The sequence below is a fragment of the Neolamprologus brichardi genome, chromosome 12, assembly GCF_056152115.1.
Source record: "Neolamprologus brichardi isolate AB-2024 chromosome 12, ASM5615211v1, whole genome shotgun sequence".
NCBI lineage: Eukaryota > Metazoa > Chordata > Actinopteri > Cichliformes > Cichlidae > Neolamprologus > Neolamprologus brichardi.
Window position 1 is genome coordinate 17,997,793 of NC_142115.1, and position 27,019 is coordinate 18,024,811.

Below are 27,019 nucleotides of genomic sequence, written 5' to 3' on the forward strand. Positions count from 1 at the left end.
TTGGCAGTTTGTCTACCTTACAACTCTCGTTCGCATGGTGGTGTTGGTGGGCCACTTCTGTTGCACAGACTTCTGCAGACAGCCGTAGATGTACCTCAAAGTACTGAAAAAGTAATTATAGAGACACCTGAATTGTTTTTTTTTTGGGTTTCTTGGACTTGTGGTTTGATTTTCTGCTGTGTGAGGGTAAATGAGCTTACGGTGGAAGGATCTCAGCAGCCATGAAGATCTTCTCCACCAGCTCAGACAGTATGTTGAGGAGATGCCCCAGATTCATATTCACATCTTCATTCTTTTCCAGTTTTGAAGGGTTCAACTTAAAAACAATTTTTTAAAAAGGTAGATTTAGGCCGAGATTTGGAGGGGAAATAGACAAATAAATTCAACAAGATAAATATTTCACCTTATTGTACAGTATCAACACTTAATGCAACATTTTTAGCAGGCGTTTACCTCGCAGGACTGTTTGCTCTCCATGATTTTGAGGATGGTGTCTTTGAGCGCGTGGTGGACGAAGGGTGTTGCTGTGGCCTTCATGTACTGCTCCATCAGTGTGCTGGCCAGTGTAGTTGCTCTGAACAATGTTGTGGCCTCATCTGGTCGCAATGCATAAGCAGAGAAGGGTTTTTAAAATGCGTGGACACAACAACTTCCCGGTTACTAAGCAACATGATTGTCACTTATAGCTTTCAATGAAATGATTCTTTCATAATTCTTTAAGTCCAATTTATTTAGATGCCTAAGCCTTCCTATCTTTGGATCACAATAGCTGTGACTCCTACCCTCCATGCTAATCTCTCTGTCATTGAGTGTCCTGAGTAGTGGGGCTTCAGTCTTCTCGTGCCTGAAGATCCGCAGGAGGAGACTTGCCAGTAAGGAGCGGTCCTGACCGCACACATGTGCCAAAGCATAGACGACATAAAACTCCTTCTGCAAGATTATCTGCAAAGGATGCACAACAAGGACATAATATGAAGTCAACAACCGAGTAGACAGTTAATAGACGTTGCAATCAAAGCCACTTTTCAGTGGTTCAGACCTCCTTGAATTCGTTGTACTCCTCTTCGGGCATGATCTTCTCCACGGAGTAGCGGGCACGTACGCGTAAGGAGCCCGGCTCAATGCCCTTCAGAGGAACGTAGGAGCTGAGAGGGAACCACTCGTCAATCATCTGGCCTTTTTGCAGCCGGTTTAGCTGGCAGCGCATGAACACTGAGAAGGGAAGAGACATTGAGGCATCGATGAACACGGAGAGAAAAGGGTAGATAACGTAAATAAAGTAAATGCAGATTTGAATCTGTTTTAAAACTTGAAGCAGTTACTTACAGATGTCATTTTCTTTACTCTTTTTCGTTTTGTTGCTCAAGCTGATTTCAAATCTGTTAATTTCACTGGACAAGTCACTGAAACAACAGAGATAAACATATCATTCTCTAAACCAGGAACCACACACACTGCTCATTTCAAATGTACAGTACCGGTATTCAAGTGCATTGTTTTCAAAGTCATCTGTTAACATATGTACATATAAATGTGAATATGCTTTAATCTGTTTGTGTATCTTGTTATGTTGCCACATTAATGTTTTGGATTGCTATGTAGCAAACACTTCAACTTCACTAACATCACATGCACAGCATTTCAGCTCCAATTGTAAAACAATAACCACATTTACATGGAATATAATACTAAAAAAAATGAGAAAGAAATTGTAGTCTGTGAACAAATCGTTCACTTGGTTTCAGGCTGTGTTCCTCCTTTGCGTGCTCTTGTATTTATATAAATGCCAGGTCATTTACATTACTGCAGACTGAGAGCTCAGAAGAATCGAAAGAGCAATAATAGCAACTACAATGCCATACAGATGAGAGATATGTCTTCAAGTATCTATTCAGATAAACATCACAGATGTTAGATGTGTATTTTTTGCATGTTACACTTTTCTAGTTCATTGCATGTGCAGCCCGTGAGAAACAAGAAAAAGCATTTTATTAAAGGGTCCACCAAACATACAACTTAAGGACAAAAGCTGAGTTGTAATTTCAGCTACATTTACATGTCAAATAATTCAAACAAAAAGGTGTGTGTGTGTGTTTTCCAGAGTGTAAGGCCTCTGCCTGCATTAACAAACCAGATGAAAAACACTGCATGTATGTACACCACTGACTCAAGGGTTCAGCTCATCTCTGCCACTCACTGAACAGAGCAGACACAAAAAGATGTGCACCTTTGGCAGGAGAGCAAGAACCCTGCTCAAACAGCGGCACTGGCCACAGTCCAAGACTCTTTGTCGCTATAGTGACATGAAAAGTTGCTAAATCAGGCTGGAAGCTGCTTAAGCAACAATGAGATGAACTGAAGCATGACATGTACTCTGCGAGTGAGAGGGATGTCAGTCGCATGAGCTAATATCCAAATTACAAAAGTGTAAAAACAACAACAACAAAAAAACGATGTTCAATGCCATCGGTGCAGCTTGTTTATTCAGTGACAATGTTAATGTGTACGGCCATAAAGGTAATCACCGTACTTTCCTGTTAACTATGCCACTCCTACATGGTCCTGGGGCAGATTCACTTTGCAGACTTTCAACAACATCAACCTCAGTCTTATCTGTGCTCTCTCAAACAGTGGTAAACATTGGCACTACACTGGCTATATAGCATGATGCTAGTATGCCATGAAGTGATTCTAAGCAATAAAAATAGCTGGAAACATTAGGAGGATAAAACATGAAGGGAGAAACATAACAGCAAAAGCCAAAGGAGAGAAATAAACAAGTACAACAAACTTACTCAAAGATGAATTCCTCAGTGAAGACGGGGTTCTGCCCCTCCCGTGGGTGCGTCTTAGCAACCTGGACACTGTTCAGGTAGATGTTACAGTAGGGGTTGGTGAAATACTTCGCTGGCAACTTGTGCGCCTCCTCCACGTACAGCACCAGGCTGCTCACCTGAAAGACAGCAATAAAGATGAAAACATATGCACTGATGGGTTGCAATAATTAGATTTCCTGATATGCCATGACATTTGAGGAGAACCTCGTCAAACTACTGAATTAATCTTTAATCAAAAAATTATAACAACTGCCTCATCACAGAAGAATTAATATACAAGCCATTTTAATAATCAGTGTTTAATCTTTCACAATATTATTATGTTTTGATACATTTTAAACTTTAAAATGTTGATGTCACAATTGCAGCCCTCTCTTGCTCATACACCTGAATGAGAGCTGCCTCTTTATTCACTGGATTTAATCTTCTGCTGTGTTGCTTTGCCATCATGACCACACACTGGGTGCTGCTATACAAACCTGTCTAAGCCTCTTGTTGGAGGTGGGCTGAGTGGTTTTCCTTAGGTTATTACAGAAGGTTTGAAGGCATTTCATCCAATCCTGCAGAAAAAAGGAAATAAGAAAATGTACACTGTGTGTACTCATTTATTCCACGAAAAGGAATAAAATGAAAGTCTCATTAAAATTTCTAACTGGTGGCCACATGCATCTGGAAACTGAAAATGCTTTGTGGTCCCAAACTTATCTAAGACAAAATATACTATAATGAATATATTACAATATAAAACAAGAGAAAACTGCTGTCCTAAAGTAAACCTGTTCCACCGGCGCTACAGTGTAAATGTGTAATCCTACAGTGAAACAACACTGCCACCATCAGGTCAAACTGAAGCTACAGCAATAAGTCTTTCATTTTCGAGCATTTTTATGACATTGCAGAAAGATTTTAAATCAAAGAACTGAGGCGTGATTAAAGTGGTGTTTCACCTCTAATTCAAGGGTTTTGATAAACGATGCAGTATGTTCGTGAACTCTTTCCTTCCTTCCTACTTTTCTCTTCCCAGCATTCTAACTTCCACTTTAGACAATGATACATGAAAGATAAAATAAATAATGGAATAAATTTGCACTCTGATCTAGCAGAAGACAAATGGAAAGAATACCAGTCGGTTGAGTTCTACGAAAGTAGATAACGATGTTGAAATCCTTTTTCTTTTAGAGAAGCACCCTTCAGCTCTCAAAAAAATAAATGTATTGGTATAAAAATATTTATAAGAATGTGTATGTGTTTCTGCCTTGTTTGACCATTTTCTGTGACAGTAAAGTGCTGACTCTCCGTTTACCTGTGCCTGCTCTGTAGCCTCTCCTGCAAAGTAGAATATGTACTGTTCCTCGCTAAAGTGCTGGACAACAATCTGGAAACAGTTTGGCCTGAAAAAGTAAAGCAGAAGACAACATGCTTTAAAGATTAAAAATAATTTCCATCTATACAATGTCTACACAACTGCTATCATTAAGCATTGAGATTTCAAAGTGTAAAAAATGAAACCACTGATTAGATTTCAAAGCCCGACCTGCCAAACAGACTGTCGTGCACGCCGTAGACGGAGCACACGCTTAAGTCGATCAGCCCTTTGGGTTTCGTGGCTCTTTTCTCGTTTTCAAAATAGATGAGCTGTGCGTCATTACCCTCCAGGATAAAGTAAAGGTTCTTCCACCGTTTGCCTTTGCCTGTGGGAGAAATCTAAGTTTAGACTCTGAATGAGATAATAGTTACTCACGATATTACAAGATAATAAAAGCCCAGACAAAACGAGCCAACGTTACACAAACCTTTATTGATCAGGAGGTAGCCTTTTTTGACAATGTTTTTGTAAAAAGCATCTTTTGTTTTCCGTCTGATAGTGTTATAAATTTCTCTCCCGTCCACTACGTCAGTCAGAACCTGTTCCTGGTGCTACAGTAAATACAAAAACAAACACCGTATAAGGACAGAGGTAAAATGACATCATTCAAACGACCAGCTTACATCGCTTTTCTCTGTCTGTTATGTCTATTGATTAAGAGAAGTGTGGATGATTTTTATTAAAAATTACATTTACTGTTCACTGAGAGTCCAATCATATTAAAATGTAGTACTTTACCATATTTAAGGTTAAGTCCTCCACCTTGCATTCATTTAAGCTCTAAAACTTCACCTCAAATATCAACAAAATGACATCTCAGAAAAAAATTTTTGTACACTGCCTTTCCAAGGTGGCACAAATGCTAAACCCTGATATCTTCAGAGACACACACACAAAAAACAAAACACACTGTCGAATGTCATTTTGCTAAGTCAAAAATACAGTGAGGTTCACTATATGACGTTAGCATATAACTGTGCTTACCTGCACTGAAACAGCTTCTTTTAAGTTGTAACCCTCAACAATCTGTTCTTTCTTGTAATGGTCGATGATGTCATCAACACTGCCAGAGAGAAAAGACACTCAGCTCATCAGTAACTACGTCGGCATCCTTAATATGTGCTGATGCTGCATTAAAGAAATGCTACAGTTATACTGCAACTTTCTTTATATAACTGTGTTGCATCGCCACACTGAAGGCAGCCACACTGGCAGACATACCTGTTATAGTACCTCCCCCCCATCACGTATTGATTGTTAGGTGTGGGGGAGATCTTAAACCTTTGGATGTTTTCATTGGTGCGAAAAAAGAGGGAGTAGTCGCCAGGTGTGTTGTCTGAAGGCCGGACTAGAAAACCGCACACTTGACCAACTATGAAATTAAAAGGTGCAAAAGAAGCAGAGTGAAGGAAAAAGAGACGTTTAGATAATGTTCACAACATATTTGGGACAAAAAGAAACTGTAAAGTCTGCAGTGCTGAGTGAAAGTGTACCTGTCATCAGAAGGTTGTAGGCCTCTTGCTTGGTGATCTTTCCGTGATACCAGCTGTAGGAGAGCAACAGAAGGAAAACAGACTGAATTAACGAAATCAACCGAATGCTCAGTAGTGATCACATGTCTAAAAGACAAAGCAAACTAGGCGTATGGATGCATTTTCTGCAATAATAAAATACAGTAATACAATTATGTGTGATAAATTATTGTAACAGACAGGACAGATTTTTATGGAAGAGAACAGATGTCAGACAGTAAGTCAGTTCAGTGCCATGGAGCTTACACTTTTCCCTCATGTGGATCCTCCTCACGGCCCTGAAAATGATCACAAAAGAAATGTTTGTAGTTTTTACAATGTCATGCAATTATTTTGTGTATTCATATATCCCATCCCAACTGTGGGTGCTATGCTTTTGCCTACTTTAGTGTCCTATATTGCAGTCACCTCACAGCGCTAGTGCAGTGCTTGTTTTTAATGCACACTACTGTGCAGATGCCACTATTAATTTTGTTTGGTTTTTTTCCCACCGAATTTACTTTTATTGTTTGATAAAGATCTTTTGAAAAATAAGGTGATATGAGCTTCTCAATGTCGGGCCGTACTTACCACCTCCTCCACCAAATCCTCCACAATGAGTCCCTGCTCCTCTGTGCGAACATTGCTCACCCACATCCAGCCATCTTCCAGTTCATTGTGAACAATAAACATGTCCCCTTTAAGGAAGCTGCAAATAGATCAAGTCAAGTAAGAAAGACTTTATCCAACACTATCTGTATCCCATTGTCGCTCTGTAAGGGAACTATCATCTCAACTGTGATTTAATGTGAAGTTGGGATCAGTAAAGTGAACACATATACAGACAATAATAATTTAGTGTGGAAATAAAGCGTTACTAGAATCTGAAGTAGCGCTGTGCCATATCATTTTGTTCATGATAATACCAGCATAATTTTTTTACACAATATAAAAATGTCATATCTTAATATCATTGCTATAGCAACGTCATGTATTCACAGTACACCCAACGAGACAAGTCCGGGCATGTCTGAAGCAAGAGCCTTGTATCAGGCTCCAATGACGATTTAGACTCCACCGAGCATCATCAGACCAAAATACTAAATTTTGCTCTACAAGGGCCTGATATCCACTTATAAGAACACAGCCACTGTTCTATTGAAATTTAAAATAAATGTCCTCTTATGTGGACCTCTTTTTCCTCAGAAACAAAACAAAAAAATTACTTGTTTTTACATTCATCAGGTCCCAGTCATTCCAAATAGCAAAGAGAAATTAAAAAAGCATGCCATGAAAGAGTTCAGGTCTTACCAGGTTAAGGTACTTTAGGTAATGTTAAACTAAAATGTTTAATACGCTACTTTTGTGCTTAAATCTGACTTTTGCTGTGTCACTACTGTTAGAGTTGAATGCTGCGGCTGGTGGCGCCTCATGTCACACTTAAAATTAGGAAGTGTGTGATCAGCAACAGCAACTTGTTGCAAAAAAATGCCCTCCATATACTTACTTTTTAAACTGCTGCCCGCATGGTAAATGGCCTGTATTTATATAGCGCTTTACTAGTCCCTAAGGACCCCAAAGCGCTTTACATATCCAGTCATCCACCCATTCACACACACATTCACACACAGGGTGGCTGTGGCTACATTGTAGCCACAGCCACCCTGGGGCGCACTGACAGAGGCGAGGCTGCCGGACACTGGCGCCACCGGGCCCTCTGACCACCACCAGTAGGCAACGGGTGAAGTGAAGTGTCCAAGGACACAACGACCGAGACTGTCCAAGCCGGGGCTCGAACCGGCAACCTTCCGATTACAAGGCGAACTCCCAACTCTTGAGCCACGATCGCCCACAATGCATCAATAACATTTTGTTAACTATTTTATAAATTCGATACTGGAAATATTCTTGAATTGTCATGATAAAATTTTGAACCACGTCGCCTACCCCTAATCTGAAGTAAATGTTGCATGCCTGTGTGCTCAGTTAAGCCTGTGGCTCACTGGCACGCTCAGCGTTGAGGTTGACTTCAGACAGTTGTTTATCAGATTTAGGAAATCGGGAATAGCTGGGATCATCAGTAAGTGTGCCTACTGCAGCTTAATGACAGGGACAAGACCGTTTTTCAGTCACAAGTCAGATAATGTGCTTTCCAGCCTGCTGTGTCATGCCACAAAAATGAAAGAAGACTAGGCTGTTCTTTGTGCTAAGAATAGGTATTTTTTAGGTCTAGGATGTCACTGTGGCTCGTGTGCAACTAAAAGATTATGGTTCACATTCCAAAAAAATACTTTTAGGAAAGTGATGGTTGGGACACGAGGAATTTACCCTACAAGACAAGAAAAGCAGATTTTGTGCACACATGACACTTACCTGATCTCATCAGTATCTGGCACTTTGGTGTATGGAAGTATGGCCCTGACTCTTCTCCTGTCTTCTACAGGCTGTGGAAACAGGAATAAAAAAAAAGAATAAAAGCCTCATTTTTAGCCCTGACCTTTCAGAATTATATTCATGTAAAATCCTCCAATTATTTTTGAAAATCAAGTATTCTACTACAGCTCCCAGGGGTAAATCCCACTACCTTAAAAAGCATAATTAACATTAGCCCAGGCTTTGCCTTAAACAGTTCTGAAATCTGCCAGAAGGCAAAAGAAAAAAAAAGGAAAAGGAAGACCGTAAAATACTTCCTCTTGCAATGAACAAGTGGCGTAAAAAAAAAAAGAAAGAAATAATAAAGGAGTGAAGGCTGACTTCGAGTTATCTCAAAAGGTGCACATTTCCACTCATCTTTCAACCCTCACACATTTTATCAGATCAGAACTCTTAAGGGACATTTCAGGAGATTAGGTTTCATTATGCACACTTTACTCTTGTCCCGTTTTGCACACTGTTAAGTATATATAAAAAGGGTCTGAAGTTTTGATAGAGCCCTGGGGAAAGTTCGTTTCTACTTATTTCCAAAACAGCATAGGAGACCGTTAATTCAACAAGCTGCCAGTCACACATTTTATTCGCTACATTAAACACAGCTATCCAACCATCACAATTTCAGTTTTTAAAAGGAAATCATTAATGATATGCCATCTGAAAGTCATAGTTCATTTATATCAGCACAAAAAAAAAAAGCACACGAGAAACTTCTCACGTTATGTTGAGTTTTTTTAAAACTGACGAGGAGTTCATTTTTAATATAGCACAACCTTGGCCTACTTTGAGTTGAGAAACATTGGGGACGGTGTGACAAAACAAATCGGGGGTCAAATAAAATTACAGAGGAACACTACAAGACAAGACTACACTGTATACCTTCAGCCATGGAGTCACTCACCTCTGGAGGGGCCACTGGTGATAGCAGTTTCTCTCCTTTTAGAAGGCAAGACACATAGCTGTAGTAACCAATCAGGTCTGATAAGGACGAGAATCGCCGCCCACCAATGTAATAGTCCCCACACATGGCGATTATCCTGTTAATAGAAAACATAACAATAAAGAAGGTGCCGTGGTTAGCTTTAAGTACAGGTAAACCCCTGGGCAGTAAAGACAATCGAAAAGAGTTCAACTCTCATTTATTTGACAGTTGAATTATCTGTATCGATTACTTCCATCACTGTTCCTATGACACACCATCCAGCTCTGGTGTAAACACAGCTGATGATATAAATTGCTTCATCACATGCATATGTGCAAAGGTAAGCTCATATCGACACAATGAAACATCAGTGCTGACAGTCTGTGCATTTGAAGACAATCCATTAAGTCTGTTTCGGCAGCAGTGCCAAACCCATTTACTAGATATGAATGGGAAATTGTGACACAGGTTAAAAACCTGAAAATCACTGCAGTGTACGGGTACGATTACTGCTATCTGCTGACATTATTAGCAGGTCAAACTTTTCTTCGGTTCCTGAACTCAAATACAGTGGCATCGCTGAGAGTTAAAAACAGCCCAAATTGTTTCATCTCAATTATATTGATCTGTGTGGGTGCCCTTCGAGGTGTTACACTAAAGTTTAGCATCCAGGCACCAATGGAAAAAAACAAAACAAAACAAGTTAGCGGAAAGTCAACTAGCTTGATGGATTTCTAAAAACTAAAATGTGCAGCTCTGCTCTCACTTCAGACATAAATTAAAACAGAAACCAAACAGCGGCAGTGTTTGTAGGATTATTGGAATTTGGTTAACTGGCATATAATGGTGTGCTACTTGATGGCTAGCTACAGATCTATGGTTATGGTAACAATAAACACCCTGATATCAACTTTCCCTTCTAAAAAAGTTCATGTGAGGGTGGAAGACATGACAAATGCAATCAAAAGGCAGGAAACGATGCTGAAAATTGACCAAACAACCAGAGAATACTGGAGATGATCCATTCACAGCTCAAGGTTAGTCACGCATATTCTCCTGCATGGTTTGGATTACTCACCATGAAAAATTCTTGATCCTAAGCTTCATGTCCTTTTGAAATCTTAGTTAGCTTCAGAGAGATTCTTATCTGAAGCATTCAAATATGTGGTGTCTGACAAACCGTAAGTCCATACGCTGTATGTAAGGTTTTAAAGCTGAGCTTAAAGGCATGATGCACATGATTAGCGCTAATAAAAAGGCAGAGAGGCCTACGATGATCACAGATTATTTTGAGGGGATTGTTTATATTAAATAACAAAATATATAAAGAATTTAGTTAAGATTACAAGTTAAGACAACAGCCTTAATGAACACAGCAGGAGCTTGGACCTGGAAGCAGGGTTGGACCGTCATCACTTAACAAGCGGATTCTGAACTTTATATCTCTCGGCTGGCCTGGGAACGCCTTGGTGTTCCCCCGGATGAGCTGGAGGAGGTGGCTGGGGAGAGGGAGGTCTGGGCCTCTTTGCTTAGGCTGCTGCCCCCGCGACCCGGCCCCGGATAAAGCGGATGAAGATGGATGGATGGATGGATTCTGAACTGCAACCAGTTACGGAACCACAAATCTCTAACAAACACTAACTCACTAAAATACCACAAATAAATCATATACAGAGCAGCTCCTTTCTCCCATCACTGATGACATCATGGCAATATGTCCACAGGAGATCATGTCGTTTTCACTTAATTAGATGATGTTTGCCCTGAATCTTGGTGAGCTGCAGAGTTAATATTAACATAGCATAACCACCGAAGGAAAGGACAGACTGTAATGTCTTATCTTCTTCTCGTCTTTTTTATTGACTGTAAGGTTGTAAAATGCTCCAGGGTACTGTTGTTAAACAAGTGTGGTGTCATTTTTCTTCTGCATCAAGTCCGCCCACACACATTGCATTAAAAAAAAACCATCTTGTCCACCTTACACGCAAACACACACAGCGTCATCTGTCGCAGCAAACATTAAGTGTACAAGCTGCCATGACAAAACACTGTTTTTAAGCTCTGTATGGTCTTTGAATCTGTGAGACAAAAAAGCTGACCTACCCCAGAATCTACTTTCTTAAACCTTAACAGTGTTGAAATAAGGGCTAATCGCTGAACTTGCCCGTCTGTTGTAGTCTCTAGCTTCCTGCCCTTTTGGTTAACAGGTAATAAATAACTTTAGTACTTCAGAGATTTTATCTTACCCGAGGGCGACTTCCTACAACCTGGATCCTGCTTATTGTGAGATGCCATAGAAAAAAAAATGAAACACTTCATGTTGCACCATGCTACTCTAACTATTCCAACCATACATTTCTCTCTGGTCTCAGATGTTAGCAACACCATGCTAGACAGCCATTCAAAGTCTACATGGCTATTAGGGTAAACACAAATAAGACATCAATTAGAGTCCTATTATATTTAAACCTCAGGCCTGAACCACTCTGATTTATCTGTAAATTATAGAAACACCTGTAGGCTAAGTAGGTTCAAATTAACTTCTCTTTCCAGAGTTCTGTGAGCAGTCAGAGAGTTATATTCTGTTTGAACGGTGTATAAAAATCATACCTGAAGTGGTTGACCACATTGGTCATACTGAGGAAAGACAGGACAAAGGAACCGGGCCGGCGGTCGCTCTCCCTGATGAGGTAGCTGCCAGGATTTCGGGCCTGGCGCAGGCGCTCCTCTGCAATGGTTCGGTCTAGCTTGCCATGGTACCACCTGAGAGAAAACAAACAGTAAGGAAATTGCCACAAGGAGAAACATGTAGCATAAAGTGTTTATACGCAGAATTTCTCAAGTTATAACCATGAAACAATATGTTGACAAGTCAAGCTATATTTAACTACAACTTAAAAAAAAAAAGCCATATAAAAACAATAAACCCACAGACGGCCACAGACGGCCACAAACTCAACGGCCGAGTATTTATTCCTGCTATACTTCTTTGAAGTCCATTTGGCTTCATGCATAGTGACATACTGTGGTGATATTTCTCTGCATATAAGTTTTCACAGTCACAAAAACCAGTCCACATTGACCATCCTGCGAACTTATCTGATGATGAAATTTATGTTATTCCAACCTGAGCAGAACCTAACAGACTCACAGATGAACAAAGTTTAATCAAGGCTTTACAATCTCTACTGAATCTAGAGATTAAACTAAAACTTTAGCACTGTATGTCCATTAGTTCAAAAGACAAGGTTTAGGTTCATAAAAGCAAATGTTTGGCTTTTTCAGTTTTTAGTAACTCTATTTAAATCTTGCTTTCTGAATTAAACAGAAGACCTAAGAACGACATTGGTCAAAATTTCAGCAGGTGGGGCTGAATTTGAAAGGGCCCTGCCAGCTGGGGTAAAAAATTAACATGTTTTTCCAAATTTAGGCCAGTGGTGCATCTCAGAACAGAGGGCAGTGACTGGAAAAACATGCAGAGGTGAGAGGATGAATGAGGTGCTGCAGTAGCTCTTTTCACAGGAGACCTTAATGGCTCCCATCTGGTTTAGGGAAGTACAGGTCTCCATTTGTAAAGAAAAATGCCATCAACTCTGCTATCATGCAGGAAGCTGGAGAAAGGTTGCTGAAGAGGAGATGGAGTGTGTCCATGAGGGAGGTTTGGGGGGGGGATTTTTGGTGATAACGAGAATTGAAGATGGCAATCGAGAGCAGCTGGAGAGAGAATGGCCAAGGAGCCCTTAAGAGGTTGAGGAAATATGGGAAAATAACACTGAGAGGCAAAGACAGATGACTGTGAAAACAATAACATCAAGACAAAAAGAACTTTCCACCACATACTACTGGCTAGTTAAGCTCCACTTATTATGGAATGAGGTTATTTAAGTTGTTTACGACTCCTCCAACACACACACACACACACACACACACACACACACACACACACAATGCTCTCTTTTAATCGGGTGTGGCAAACAAAGACGCGGTGAGCCAGAACCAGCCCACCAAAGGGTGGCCAACTAGATGAAGTGGCAAAGTATGACATCTCAGAGAACAAATGAATGATTCTGATGTTTCATTAACATGAGCTGCCATTTCTGCCTTTTTGATGCCAGCACTTGTAAACATGCGTGAACATGGAAAGCAAGAAGTATTTTCCTGTCTTAACAAGTTGCTCCAATTATTGTCATTTTTTTTTTTTTTTCATTTGTTCAAAATACTCCATGTGAAGCCTCTGTGCCTTTAACAAGCCTCTGCGATCTAAAAATAGCAACCCATAAATTGTTGAAATTGCACTTATTGAGACATTTCAAGCAGCTGTACTTTTTAATTCTTTCTTAATGGTTATTGATGCAGCGATTTCAAAAGTCCATCCCATTAGGGCTGGGCCAAACTATACTGTTCACGGTATAACAGTATAATGTTAGTCAATGATAAGAAAATGAAATATGACGATTGAATATGGGTAAAACGCGCATGCGCAGTGCCTTTGTTTTCATACGTACATGGCGAAAAAAGCACGGTGGCAACGGAGAATGAGAAGGGCAAAAGCGGATCATTGAATGAAACAGACGAACCAGAATTGGTTTGTAAAAATGGTGCAACTTCAGTGATGTGGAACTGGTTAAGGTAATGTTCAACATAACATTACCTTATTGTGTTGCTTAATGCGCCTTATAATTCTGCGCACCTTATGGTCCAAAAAATACGTATTTGACTTATTTATTTGGCACACTGCAGTTTCATGTTGCAAAACACCTCTTTTTAACTTTTGTGGATATTATACATGGTTATGCTCAGGATATGTCAGCCAGTTTCCACTGAAAATGCCTTTTGGTTAAATTGTCAGCAAGGAATTTGCATTTGCACTGTTAAATTTTTACCTAGCATTAATGCACATAAAAAACAGCTGCTTGTTTAAATGAAAATAAATTGATGGGGGTTTTTTGCACTAATAAAGTTGTGGAGTTGTAAAGTATTTTGGCTTGCATCTATTATATTGTTAGTTCTATCGTTATCGCAAATTTTCAAATATATATTGTGATAAATATTTTTGGCCATATTGCCCTGCTCTACATCCCACCATGAACAACAAACAAAATACAAAAAAGAAAATGTGTGATCTAAATGTAATCGAATGACTCCACTGAAGACTCGCTAGCTGCACTCCATATAACAGAGAGACAATTGTGGATAGTGGAGCACTAAATGGTGGTAAAAGAGAGCTGTAACATCATATGTCACATCATGATAAAATATAATCAAAGTATCTGATTTTTTGTGAAACTTTAAGCTCTTTTGCATCTACATTTAGTAAAACAATTTTATTGGATGAAGTTTCCTGCAGCTCTGTGTGTAAGCTATATGTCCTCTATGATGACATGGGATGCAAATAGTTAAACAAAAGGAGAAGTGTTGAGATAAATAAGCCACGGCAATGGTGATATGAGACAGTGCTACTATCAACTTCAGGAATGCTCTTTCATGTCAAAACACGAACATCAAGCAACACCATGACGTTTTGGTTTAGCTCGGCACAAGATAAGGAATTTACTTTTTCAACTACAGCTCCATGGCCGTGTGTGTGTGTGTGTGTGTGTGTGGCTGAAGACTAATGTTAAAAACATTACTATTTTCATTATATTGCACAGTAGCCCGGCAACTCCCACACGTTACAGTAATGACAACATAGTGTGGCGTCCACACTAGGTCACAAATACCCATGTTCCCACAGTGTCACCAAGCCAATGCCTGCATTTTGAATGGTATCTTCACACCACAGACCTGTTTTATCACTACATCACGATACAAGAGGCCAAGATAAACCTTCCAGCTAAGCTTGTAAACAAGTGATTTACTTGGGTAGGTTACATGGATAGTTTAGCTAACCGTGTAATGCACTTAAGAACAATATCACTGTGCACTGCTGCACATTAGCATGCCTAAGTCTAGTGAGTTGAGCAAGATGACACAATACAGGGCTGATGACCGAAAGCCTTAAAAATATTCTATCACTAGACACAAGGGTTACGTGCTGTTTATAGCTTCTGTTCTAGAAACGACAGCCTGCACCACAAAGCCACAAAGAGCACAAAGCAAACTTTTTTTTAAAAAATCTAACTACAATGAGAGGTTCGTTACACAAAGACAGCCAACAGACTCTTAGAGAGAGAGAGAGAGAGAGAGAGAGAGGCACTCATCCAAATTCAAAGAAGTACTCGAATGGATTAAATACTTGTTTATTAATAGAACAAAATTAACTCTTAATCATACTTTAATATTCAAGCTTGCAGAACAAAAATTATGAGCATGCATGCATGCATGGATCTAAAACCTATATGTCTAACTAACAGGAGAACACTCGTTCCATACAGGCATTTTAAATAATAATATAAATAAAGCTGAGGATAAATAACAAATAGTGTTTGCATTGTTTGGGTCATTCGTGTGCACTCAACTCATGATCAGGGTATTAGACAACAGGATCACCATAACAGCATAACCATATTGTATCCTACCCACAGAGGGACTCATTCACAGACATTAAAATGGATATAGAAAATGACTGACAATCACATCAACGGACTGATCTGAGCAAATTTAATCAGTCTATATCATAAAGGCAAAGTGCATCATCCAGAGAGTGAACTGTTTCTTAAACCCCCACCCCCACCTCAAAAAACCCAAAACAGTGCAGTCATGACATGCTACTATTTGAAAATACAGTCTCTAAAATTAGCGGACAGGATAAGATTTAAGGATTTAACAAGCTTCACCAGACTATGGATGAATTTACACAGTAACCTTTTTTTGTCAAAAATGCTATACAGTGAATTTAAATCTGAGTTTCAATGATGATCGCAAGCAACAATTCTAGTATTTGTGGTCATCCACTCAATGTTCAGTTTTGTTGTTACCACACGTAAGAAAATCAGACAAAATCCTTTTTTGTTGATATATATATTTATTCCTGTCTGCTGGAGCCTAGTCTCTAGGGGCAATAAGACTAACAGGACAGGCACAGATTACTGTGACTTGAGTGGGTTAGACATCGTCTCTCTGTGTGCCAGTCTGTCTCTCATTAAGCAGTTTTGGGAGCTCTTTCTCTCTAGCTTATGCCTCAATTCTTCATCTTCCTTCATCTTGACAGTTGGACTCAAATATCTCCACAGACATACTGTCAGCCATCATCAGGATCAAGAAAAGAAATAGTGCATGGCTGTACATTAGCAATGCACCTCATTGTAGCTACAGACTTTTTGTAGATGGCATACCTTTTACACACATATTTAAGATTCCAGTATTCTTAAATAGAGCTAATGGACTCCATTAGCTTTCTTTGCATATCACATATATCCATACAATTGCACATAATAACCTTTAGCAGCTTTCCGTGCCTGAGGTCTGAGAATTGGACAATGACAACATTACTGACCATTTATACTTACATATAGAGTATTTAATAAACCAGTAAACCTTCTCCAAGCAAAACAGTTAATAAATTACTGTTTCTGCAGTATATTAGTGTGGTGAATTCAATTACAACTGCTATCATGAACTAAGTGCAATTGCTAGATAACAACAGGCTGCAATTTAGTTAAAGATACGAAAACATACCACATGTGCACAAAAGTTAAACAACACTTTTCTTCCATGTGTAATCTATTCATTCAACACACCATACAGAGACATGATCATTCGGTTATTGACACTTTTTGGAAATAAACAGGTTCGTGGAGTCCGAAATGGTGATTGGGGAAAAAATGTTATCTCTGCAGGCTCTATAGTGTGAGCATACTGCTTGTAAAACTGACAAATTATGGACGTGCAACATTTTAAGTGACTCTTACACTTCAAGTTCTTGCACTGTTGTTAGCAAAGCTAAGTGCACAAGACTTTCTGGCAGCAGCTTCCCACTTTTAGACAGCAGATTGGTGTGAAAACAGGCTGCAGGAACACTGCTGTCTGTACCCAGCCAGAGTGTTTCTGATGTAAAAAATGCATAACTCCAGGGTCTCTGCCAGTGTAGCCAGACCAGTGGCACACCAGCCCTAAGCTGACCTAACCAAGGTTAAGCATCATGCAATTTTCTAAATGTATTTTTAAGATGTTTAGGAGACATACGTTAAGCCATGTCTGAAAAATTGCAACAATATTTAATATATCTTGTTGCAATCCAGTTCACAACCTTTTTTAAACCTGTATAAATAAATTAAAAAAAGCTCAAAAGGGGTTCCTGCAACTGTAAAGAAGTAAAAGGAAAAAAAAGAAGCTGTGAATGCAAAATGAGATTTATAGGCTGATTTGATTTCCCACTTACACCGAGTTTACCCTCTGCTGCATCTCCCTCCTGTGTCCCGTGTTCTCACAAGGTGCACCCACTCCACCGACAGCGCTGATGGCCAGGCAAAAACTGTAAGCTCTGACGTGTAGAGCAGACCAACAGCAGCTTTAAATCCATACCAAGCATGGTGATGTGACCCTTTTGGTGCCTTACTACGTCCATCTCCTGTAGCAAGGGTTAATGAGCAATATCCATGGAAGAAAGATAAACAGGAGTACACAAAGATGCAGATGGACTTGGATACATGCAACCGACAACCTATTTTGGTGACAGCTGGATGGTTTTGTCTGCTTCTTTGGTTCTCTAGAAGCTATTCTGAAGAATAACACAACTTGATCTTTCAGCTGCTCTCAAGCGCTGGTCTTTGCTCCCACTTCATCCTCTGACTTTCTCATTCTCTTACTCTCCCTTAGTCTCTCTCTCCCTCTCCCTTAAAAACACGTATCATGAGCATGCTGGCGATTGGTGTTCCAAGCAGGGGAACAGCAGGGGTAGGGAGTGGCATATCTGCACATATACCGCCAACTGTATGACCACACATTTGCATGCTGCCCACAAACACTAAAAAACACACATCCATAAAAGAAAAAAAAAAAAATAGGGCAATCTTGTCACCTAAATAACTCTGGCTTAACAAGGTACACAGCATTGTGAAACCAAGTAAAGCAACTACCAAATCAGCATATTTTTGTTTTACTATTAGTGCTTTCTTAATTAACTGACTGTGTCCTTGCTTTAGAAATTAAAGTAATAGATATGAAGATATGCTATGATAACATATCATAACTTCTCATCAAGTTTCACATTTAAAATCGATTAGTTTGCAAGTACTGAAACCAAGGCTGACTTTAGAAAGTGAAATTTTGAAATTGTATCCATTTAATAAAAAAAAATAGTTTTGCCTAAATCCTTCAGCTCTATCTTGAATAATTTCTTAAATTGTTAAAGGCTTAAATTAAACATTGCACCACAGTGCAATGAGGGCAGCCAGCTTTAGAAATGGCATAAAGTACTGCCTTAGCTTAATTTCCCCACCACTACCACGGCTTATTTTATGTGGCAGGCAATTTTCCAACTTTTCACTTAACATGGTAAATTAATTATTTCCATGAAAGTCTTAAGCCTTTAAAAATCAGGTTAAACTGGACTGATCAAATACCTTTAGTGATGATTAATTGTGAAAAACAGCTTTAAAACAGCTGCAGGTCTAGCAGCATTGAGGCCATTTACTAAAAGGCTTACTAAAAGGCAACACCGTTGAATCCCCTAATGCATGACTATCTCACTTTTATTTGGGCTAACACATTTTATGGGCTGAAACCGTGATTATGCTTGTTACTTTGTTCACTGTGCAAAAAAAACAAAAAACAAAACAAATAAACCCCCCAAAAAACAAAACAAAAAAATCCACACCACCATAAAATTTCACACTCAAGCTTGAGGCACGCTTGACTTGCATCTTTGAAATATAGGCGTTCAAGCATAAACCAAATTTTGCCGAAATTATCTGCAAAAAGTCTTCTTTTTTTCAAACTGCTGCAGTAATACTTTTGAGTTCTGTGCCAAATGGGAAGCAGAACCAGTGCATCCTGTGCTAACTGAAAATAAGCGCCATTATATCTGCAGAGCTGAACGTGCACACAGACCCATACCTCCAGCTCATCCATTTTCCATATGCACATGGCAACCATAAAACATTGCACCAAAGCTTACCACAAATTTAACAAGAGCGAGCATAAACAAAGCTTGGTGACCTGCATAAAAAAAATGTTTGTGGAAGCAAATTAAAACCTAACATGCTAGCATGGTGTTGCTGATGGACAACAATGTTTGTAAAGCCATGAAATTCAAGGAGTATCTTAAATTATAGCATTTTCTTTTCAGGAGTTCATGGTCAACGGCCTTATTACCCTACGGAATAAACAAGTGCATCACAAGTGCGTAGCCATTCAACTCCCATGTAAAATGGGATCCTTTAATCATTTACTTACATTTGTTTTTTCATGTTTCCACAACAAATAGAAAGGAAGTTGTAGAGCTGACGATGACAGACAACAGTTGTGACTTGGAGCAAGTTCTAATTTCATTATGTATAAGCTTCTATTAAACAAGATTAACTTCCATGGTCAACAAGTCCCTTATCAAATGTTTGCTTCCCCCCCTCGCCCCCATCTTGCCTTTCTCTGCAGAACAGGAGTTAGCAAGGGGGGAAAAATATAATGATACTATAGTAAAATACTATGCTTGTCACATGACAAACAACATCTGCTAGCAACCTCACTCAATAAGGAGGGTGACAGCACACCTGAAATTGTACAGATGAAGATATGGGAAAGCCAATCTTTGGATTCTCAGCTTTGCTCAGTCTAAATGATAACCAGCCAACACTTTAATCCCCAGTCACTCAAGCCAATACCTCAGCTGTCCTTCTGTGAATCAGCTTCCCTGAAATAACAGGATTACATCAGTAATAATAACAAGCTTCACTCCCACATATGCCAACAATCTTCCTCTGAGCATTTTATTACTCCAAGTTCAAGCATACAGTTAGGAACACCGTTTATGAAAAGAACTAAAACCACGTCCACGTCCAACTGTTAAAAAACAACAACAAGATACTGTAGCTCACAATAAAATGGAAACATGCAACAGCAGTTTTCAGTTATGTGGCTATTCCTTCAGCATTCACTGCAATGGCATCACTGCCGCAAAAAGAATTTTTTCATATCACAGGAAGTCATGACAGTAGTACTATAATACCAAAGCCTAACCTGGCACTGTAATACTTTCCATTCACTCCCCAATCCATCAATCAGCAAACCTAGTTAAAAAGAAAAGTCATTCAAATCAGAAATCCTGCACATTGTCAAACACAACTCAAATGCTTCAGAGGATCCTGTTAGGGCCACAATGAATGGTTCAGAAGTCTTGAAAACAGGATGCTGGGTGAGAAAAGGCAGGGCAATGTGGGCGCTGGAAGATTATAGCACGACAATGTATAGCAAGCTGGAAATATATGGAAACTATAGACTGTCTTGTGAATGCACAAGACAGATATTATACTAATAAAAGTTGGAGCGGGATCAATCGGCAAATCAGTCAAACTAGCCCTAAGCATGATCATCCTTGGTTGTAATGGTTCAGGAGACTGAGGGGATATTTGGTGAGCAACGAGCAATCACAGCCTAATACTTCTATATATTATTTACATGCACACGCACACAAACACACTAGGAGAGCTGCGATAATTTTAAAAATAAGGGACAGGAGATGGCATGCTCAAGAGTGTAATGGTTGTCACAGTGTTATTAATCAAATACTGCTTTGTAATAAAAGTGCTGTAATATATTGACCACTAGGAACAGCTTCCATCAGGGAATAATCTAATTAAACTATGCAATCAGTCCTTGTGGTTTATCAGAATTCCATTGTCTGTAACAGCCTTCATCACAAAGGCCAATTAGGTAGTGTTGCTGCAAAATTAGCAGTAAACTTACAGACAATGTTTCCACAGCCAACTGGTAAATCTGGTAAACTCATTCACACAACCACAGATTTTCAAATCCAAGTTTTGTTTCCAATTTTTTTTTCCCCCTTCCTTCCGCCTACCACAACCTCCTGTGGGAAACCCTTTATGACTTAAAATCCCCTCTAATCTTCGTGGAAACTCAAAATCAACGACTCATTTCCCAATGTGCTGTTTGTTTAAGCTCAGGCTCACGGCCAGTGGTTTCTAAAGGTAGCAGGAACACACACTACTGGGGCCACCTGACATCTTCACTCCTGCATCTTTGTTAATCATCAGCTTCTTATCAAACATCCTTTCAAACATTCATACAGTGCTTTTAACCACGCATGGTCAAAATAGGGCCTGATAGCTAAATCTGACCCAAGGTCTGGACAGAAACTGTGTGCAAAAATCAAAAGCAAAATAATCCCTAAAATGAAAATAAAAAAGGCAGCACTATGTTAATGAAGCTGAAGGACTGACTGAACCTGATTCCAACCGAAGGTGCCCCTTTTAAGACTGTTGTGGCCATCGCAAATTATTCATTATTAATATAAGAATGTATAAGCCAGTGGGTTTGTACATAAATAGAAACTGTTTAATCTTTTCTTCATTCAATGAGGCAGTTTCTTGGTTTAACAGCAGCTCAAGCACTCCAGGCTGGCAAATTTGAAATAATATCAAAATCATTGATTTTAAAACATCTTTACACCATGTCCATCATTTTGCAATAAAATTTTCAAATACATTGTCTATAATATGGCTATCTTAAAAAACTGCAGCCCTCTTCCACTTTTTACCTACATACATGCACACAAATACACACAGGAAACTAGACAATACCCCGTTTAGATAATATTTTTGACTATAGCCCGCAAGTTATATTTGTAGCCCTAATGTATCCAGGTTAGCTGGCTTTAGCCCTCGTCAGCACTGGCAGGGGAATGTGAAAGCTCTGCTAATGTGTTTTACTGTCACAGAGGAAATTAATTTATTACAGGCAGGGAAAATAATCAGCTGTCATAGACAAGCTGGGCCAGCACTGTGGGAAATAAAAAGGAGAAATTCAGCATTATTTTTAAATCTAAAATTAAACTGCAGACTTGATTGGGTTATTTAAGTAATTGAAGAAATTAGGTGATTTTAAGTAACTGTTTTAGTAAGTTAGTTCATACTTATTGCTTTTTCTTGTTGAGATTATTCAGAATTTTACCTTCTGCTTAGCAAGAATAAACAGAACCCTGATGGATGTTAAAAACCAAGGTTTATGTTGAGCAATGACTGTTTTTATACTGTTACAGTTTGCAACAGTTTACTGGCTACATAATCAAATGAACAACACAAACAGAATCACTGTGATTAAGGCAGTAAACTGTCAATGTCCATCAGCTTTACTTTTAAGCCACAGTTTAAGTAGTCTGCCTCCTTTTTTTGATTTGTTTTGAGGTACAATATTTGTTGGGGTTGAGAGTGGAGGGTGAATAATAACAATTTTTAAAAAAAGTTATTTTTGACTGCAGGCACGATTACTCAATCATGACTGGACCCAAGGACAAAAACAGGGTGCGACCCGTCTAATTGTAATTTGAGACCTTGGGCGCTTCCATCTCAGACACTATCTGTTTCAGAGCAGTTACACACCTAATAGATTTGGCATGATGCACTGCGCAGCACCTCTGACATCACATCAGCCCCTTCTATCAACAGTGGATCAGTGGCACAATCAGAAGGAGAGAGAGATCCCAGCCTTTACTGGGCCAACTTTACAAGACAAAGTCAGCACCTCATAACTTGCCCGTTTCTGAGCTGCATCCAGTGACAGAAAAAGTGATAAGATAAGTGCTCTCAGAAGGTCATTTCTCTGAATTTGCTTTTACTGCCAATCGCAAGTGTTCTCATGTAAAAAACACACACGTGGTACATCAAGTGTATGACTGTAGTATTTTAATCAGATGTTTATGGAATACAATTACCTTAAAAAACAAAGAAAATCCATTCATTTTGAATTTGGAAATAAAATCAAAAATAGTAAACCTCATTCTAATAAACTGCCACACAATTCTTATATACTAATAATACCCAAAAATGTGGTCCAGCTTTCCGGTGCAATCACAACCACTACAAACAATTCACCAAACCACAAAGCCAATACAGCGGAAAAGCTTGTGTTGTGAACATGTCTTGCACAACTCGATTAAGAAAGACACAGGAGACTGTGTTGGTGAGAGTCAAAATGATTCTGGGTATTCTACTCTAATCCAAAGTTAGGCACTGGTGAGAGGTTTAGCGAATGTAGCAGATAAATATTTGAATTCAAGTTACGCATGATGAAGCAAGTAAAACCAAAGAAAGCCAACCCCCTCTATAACACGCAGTAATTGCTCCAATGCCTCAGTGAAAATCTTTCAAGCTGATAAACTGGAGTGAGTGTAAACCTGTGAAGAAGTCTGCATTTCCAGGGCAAAACTACAACTTCCAAAGGTAGGAGCCTAGATATAAGTGATGTTCATTCCACTTAAGGTTATTCATTACCAAAACAGGCAACAGTGTAAAACGCTGCCCTTCCCCTTCCTCTGTAATCTGACAGCGAGATATAGAATGGCTTCTAAAATAAGAGCTGAATCCACACTCCAAGCCTAGTCACTTCCATATCTCACAGTATGAGGGCCAGAAATGACAAAGCTCAGCAGTTTTCTAATGAGACTATAACAAATGGAAGGCCTATATTTAGGTTATTACAACATCAGCAGTGCGCACACAGGTTTGAACATGGGTTTCTGTGCATGCCTGATAAAGTCATGACCGTACCCACAATTAGTCAGATGCGTTCTAAAGTACAGTGCTTAGGCAGAATTTACTGTGCTGCAGACAAGACAAGAAAAAAGGTTTGCAAATGCTTTGTTTTAAGTTTTAGTTCACTTCAATCACAGGCAAAATATTTAGACACGATGGCCATTTTCTCAGAGCATACAGTTGTGCAGCAAACAAGAAAGAAGATTTTCTACTTCCCATGTAGCATTACATAGAACTATGCAATTTACTATAAATAGTAGATAACAGAAAGGTGTATGGATTTCTGTCAAAAGCACAGGCATTGATTTTAATGTATCTGGGCCAATAGTGCCAAGGGTTCTTGCCAGCCTAAAACTTAAATCTAAAACAAGAAAAATGCTTTGTTTAATCAAAGAAACAAAGTTGCTTTGGAAGTATTTGTGCATCACCTGAGCATCAGTTCGAATTGTCACAACTGTCACCAACGACACCTGGAATCAAGTTGGTCTCCATACAATTGTTGATTTAGGTTTTTGATACAACAGAAAAAGAAAGGGAGGCTAAGGAGCTTGGAATAAAAAAAAACTGGAGTTCTTTAAGTTTCTTAAAGACATTTTACCTCTTGTTCGAGAAGCATCTTCAATTCTGAAAGAACTATTCAAAGAAAGTGTCCTGATATGTATATACTGACTTTATCCAAACTTAATGATTTCCTATCTTCTTCCAAAAACATAAAAACTACAAAAAAAAATGCCCATAGTTAATCACACTACATAGAGGCTGAATGTTAAGCTGAAAGATTACGTGGAACAGGAAACGAAAAACCTACAGTCGAGTTCACTTGAAAGAAATCTAAAAACAACAACAAATAAGCCTGGACAACTGCTGCAGAGTGCAATTTTGAATGTTCTTAATCGCTCAGTTTCACTCCATCACAAAGAAGTTCTTTGTATACCATGACTTCTCTGCAGAATGGGCAAAGCTGAAGGACCAACAACAGCATAAACGTGAACAAAAGCGCCCGCACTACCAGTTGTCCCACATCATTGACGGCATTTTTGTTACTGTTACACTGTATTACTCAGTGTTGATTATTGTGTTTACTGTGTATATACATAATACATGTTCTGCTTGGTTGATCCTGTGAAATGAGGCTATGCTGACAACAGCTGTCCAAGTCAATTATTGATATGTAGTAGTCCATTGTGAGAATGTTTATAAGGGCATTCACTATAAGTGAATCAGCTCTCTGTAAAAAATAATGAACAGGCATTACTACTGTGTTGCTAGGGTTTCTATTTCATATTGAATCTCCTGCCAATTCAATTTGATCTCAGTTATTTCAGTGCTTTCTAGGATAACAGGTGTGCAAACGCACAACAGATGTATTTTAGGTAATGTGTCTTGGGGAACTGGCATTATTTCAAAGCCACATCTACCAAATATACCTCAAGTGCAAAACAGGAAGGCTATGAAAACGCAATAAAACAAAATACATTGCTTAAGTGTTTCTATTTTCTAGAAGTCATAGACATCACTTAACTTGTGGTTTACTTACTGGTTAGTGGGAGGTGCAGAGAGTGGGAACGTCACCTCTTCTTCGTCGATTTCCATCCCATCTTGCATGTCGCTTTCATCCATAGTGCCACCGAGCCCCCCACAGCTAGGAGGCGGAGGAGGTGGTGGTGGAAGTGGTGGGAAGACAGTGGGCCCATCCGGGCCTGTTGATGTGGGTGAGATCCGACTAGCTGGACCCTCCATAGTTGGAGAGCAGCACATGCCGCCCACTGTCCCTGAGCTTGTTCCTTGAAAAACTGTATGTCCACCTCCTGCTACGCCACTCCCTGCTCCGGTCATATCCCCACTAAGCATGGAGGAATAGATTATATTCATCTCTGAAAGGGAGTCCGGAGATGTGTTTGAATGCTGTCGGGTGGCTGGTGCCGGCCCTTGCACCAAATCAGTGGTTCGGACTCTGCTCGGCTTGGGATAGTATGGGAAAGGGGCCGTCGTCTCCGGGCCTCCTCCGCCTGCCACCCCTGTCCCTGTCGCGACCGAGCCCGTATCCTCACTGCTGACCTCCGCTGCCATCATAGTAGAAAAATACGTAGAGGGGAAAAAGTCCAGAAGGGAACCTGCCCTTCCCCTCTGTTTTTACAATAATCCCTCGGTGTTTGGGCTCCTGGGAAACAACACCAAAAGTTTCTCAAAAACGCGTTCAGCTAGCCGGCTAATGTTAGCCAACAGCTAACTTAGCTTACTTGGCTGCACTAGCGGGCGTTAGCTTCGCCTCGCATTCGCTCCCTGCAAAAATCACCGAGCTAACGCTAGCGGGACAGCTAGCAGCTTCGAGACACTTGATGAGTTCTTGCTCGCTAGGTCTTCATTGTTTCCTGAGTTAAGAGTTCACGCAGAAACACTACTTGAGATTAACCGTTACAATACTTCCAACAGAATATCACTTCACCTATATTTCCTGTTGGTATTTTTGAGTCTGGGGGATGTTCGGACTTCACCCTCGGCACCAAAGCAGACCACTTGTCGATGAGTGTTGTTTTATTGTCACTGTTGTGTGTAATCCCCTTCTTTTTTCCCAGTGTTGTTTTCTTCAGTTTTAAACCTTCTCCAGTAGCGTTCCCAGACGACTTCAGCCTTATCTCCTATATCCCCGGAGCCGTATGTTGTTCTCCGCGTACTGCCATGTCGTTTACCAACATTTATTATCTGCGTACAAGCTTTATTTCTGGGTTTCGGGGCTAGTGGCTTGCCCGCTGCTGCGCTGTTCTTGTCTCCCCTCCCTCTCCCACTCCTCTCCAGTTAAAGATCAGACACAGCTAAGTGAACACAGAGCGGAACTTTTTTTCTCCCCCAAATTTAATCCATGGCATCTTCAATCACGTCAAATCTTATTAAGTTGAATAAAATGCGACATTGTCCTTGTTACGTAAATGAAATATAGAATCTCGTTATGGTTTGTTTTTTTTCTTACCAGAGGATCTCAGAAATCAAGACAAGTAGCAGAGTAAAATCAGTCCTCTAGATATTTTTCTGCAAATAATCTCTTGCTGAACTACTATACTGTGGCAGGAAATGTTTACACCTTTGATCTGCTGTTTTAACACGTCAGCAACACCGAACAAGTTTCACTAGTTATCAGATAAGCGGCTCTGTACAATAAAAAGAAAAGAGTAATTAGAAAAAAAATTTAATCGCAGGATTTATTTACAGTTCCCCATTTAATCTACAACTGCAAATTCTTGCTATTGTTCTTGCTTCCATACAAGGACACAGTGATTTAAAATCTCCCGTGATGTTATCAGTTACACCTA

The 27,019-nt window shown here is 39.6% G+C and overlaps 1 protein-coding gene across 1 annotated transcript in view; it reads right to left on the reverse strand.

The window, feature by feature from the left end:
• Positions 1-26,494, reverse strand: part of rasa1a (RAS p21 protein activator (GTPase activating protein) 1a) — a 30,903-nt gene extending 4,409 nt beyond the window's left edge. The window contains exons 1-20 of the mRNA XM_006784121.3: positions 25,249-26,494; positions 11,677-11,829; positions 9,046-9,181; positions 8,088-8,158; positions 6,306-6,423; positions 5,982-6,013; positions 5,697-5,749; positions 5,425-5,575; positions 5,188-5,266; positions 4,631-4,754; positions 4,372-4,528; positions 4,141-4,228; positions 3,317-3,397; positions 2,796-2,953; positions 1,327-1,403; positions 1,040-1,212; positions 783-942; positions 454-596; positions 201-316; positions 17-103 (exon numbers count right to left, since the gene is read on the reverse strand). Of these exons, the coding sequence (XP_006784184.1) occupies positions 17-103; positions 201-316; positions 454-596; positions 783-942; positions 1,040-1,212; positions 1,327-1,403; positions 2,796-2,953; positions 3,317-3,397; positions 4,141-4,228; positions 4,372-4,528; positions 4,631-4,754; positions 5,188-5,266; positions 5,425-5,575; positions 5,697-5,749; positions 5,982-6,013; positions 6,306-6,423; positions 8,088-8,158; positions 9,046-9,181; positions 11,677-11,829; positions 25,249-25,784 (2,693 nt within the window). The 5' untranslated portion in view covers positions 25,785-26,494. The remainder of the gene's footprint in view (positions 1-16; positions 104-200; positions 317-453; positions 597-782; positions 943-1,039; positions 1,213-1,326; positions 1,404-2,795; positions 2,954-3,316; positions 3,398-4,140; positions 4,229-4,371; positions 4,529-4,630; positions 4,755-5,187; positions 5,267-5,424; positions 5,576-5,696; positions 5,750-5,981; positions 6,014-6,305; positions 6,424-8,087; positions 8,159-9,045; positions 9,182-11,676; positions 11,830-25,248) is intronic.
• Between the last annotated feature and the right edge of the window lie 525 nt (positions 26,495-27,019).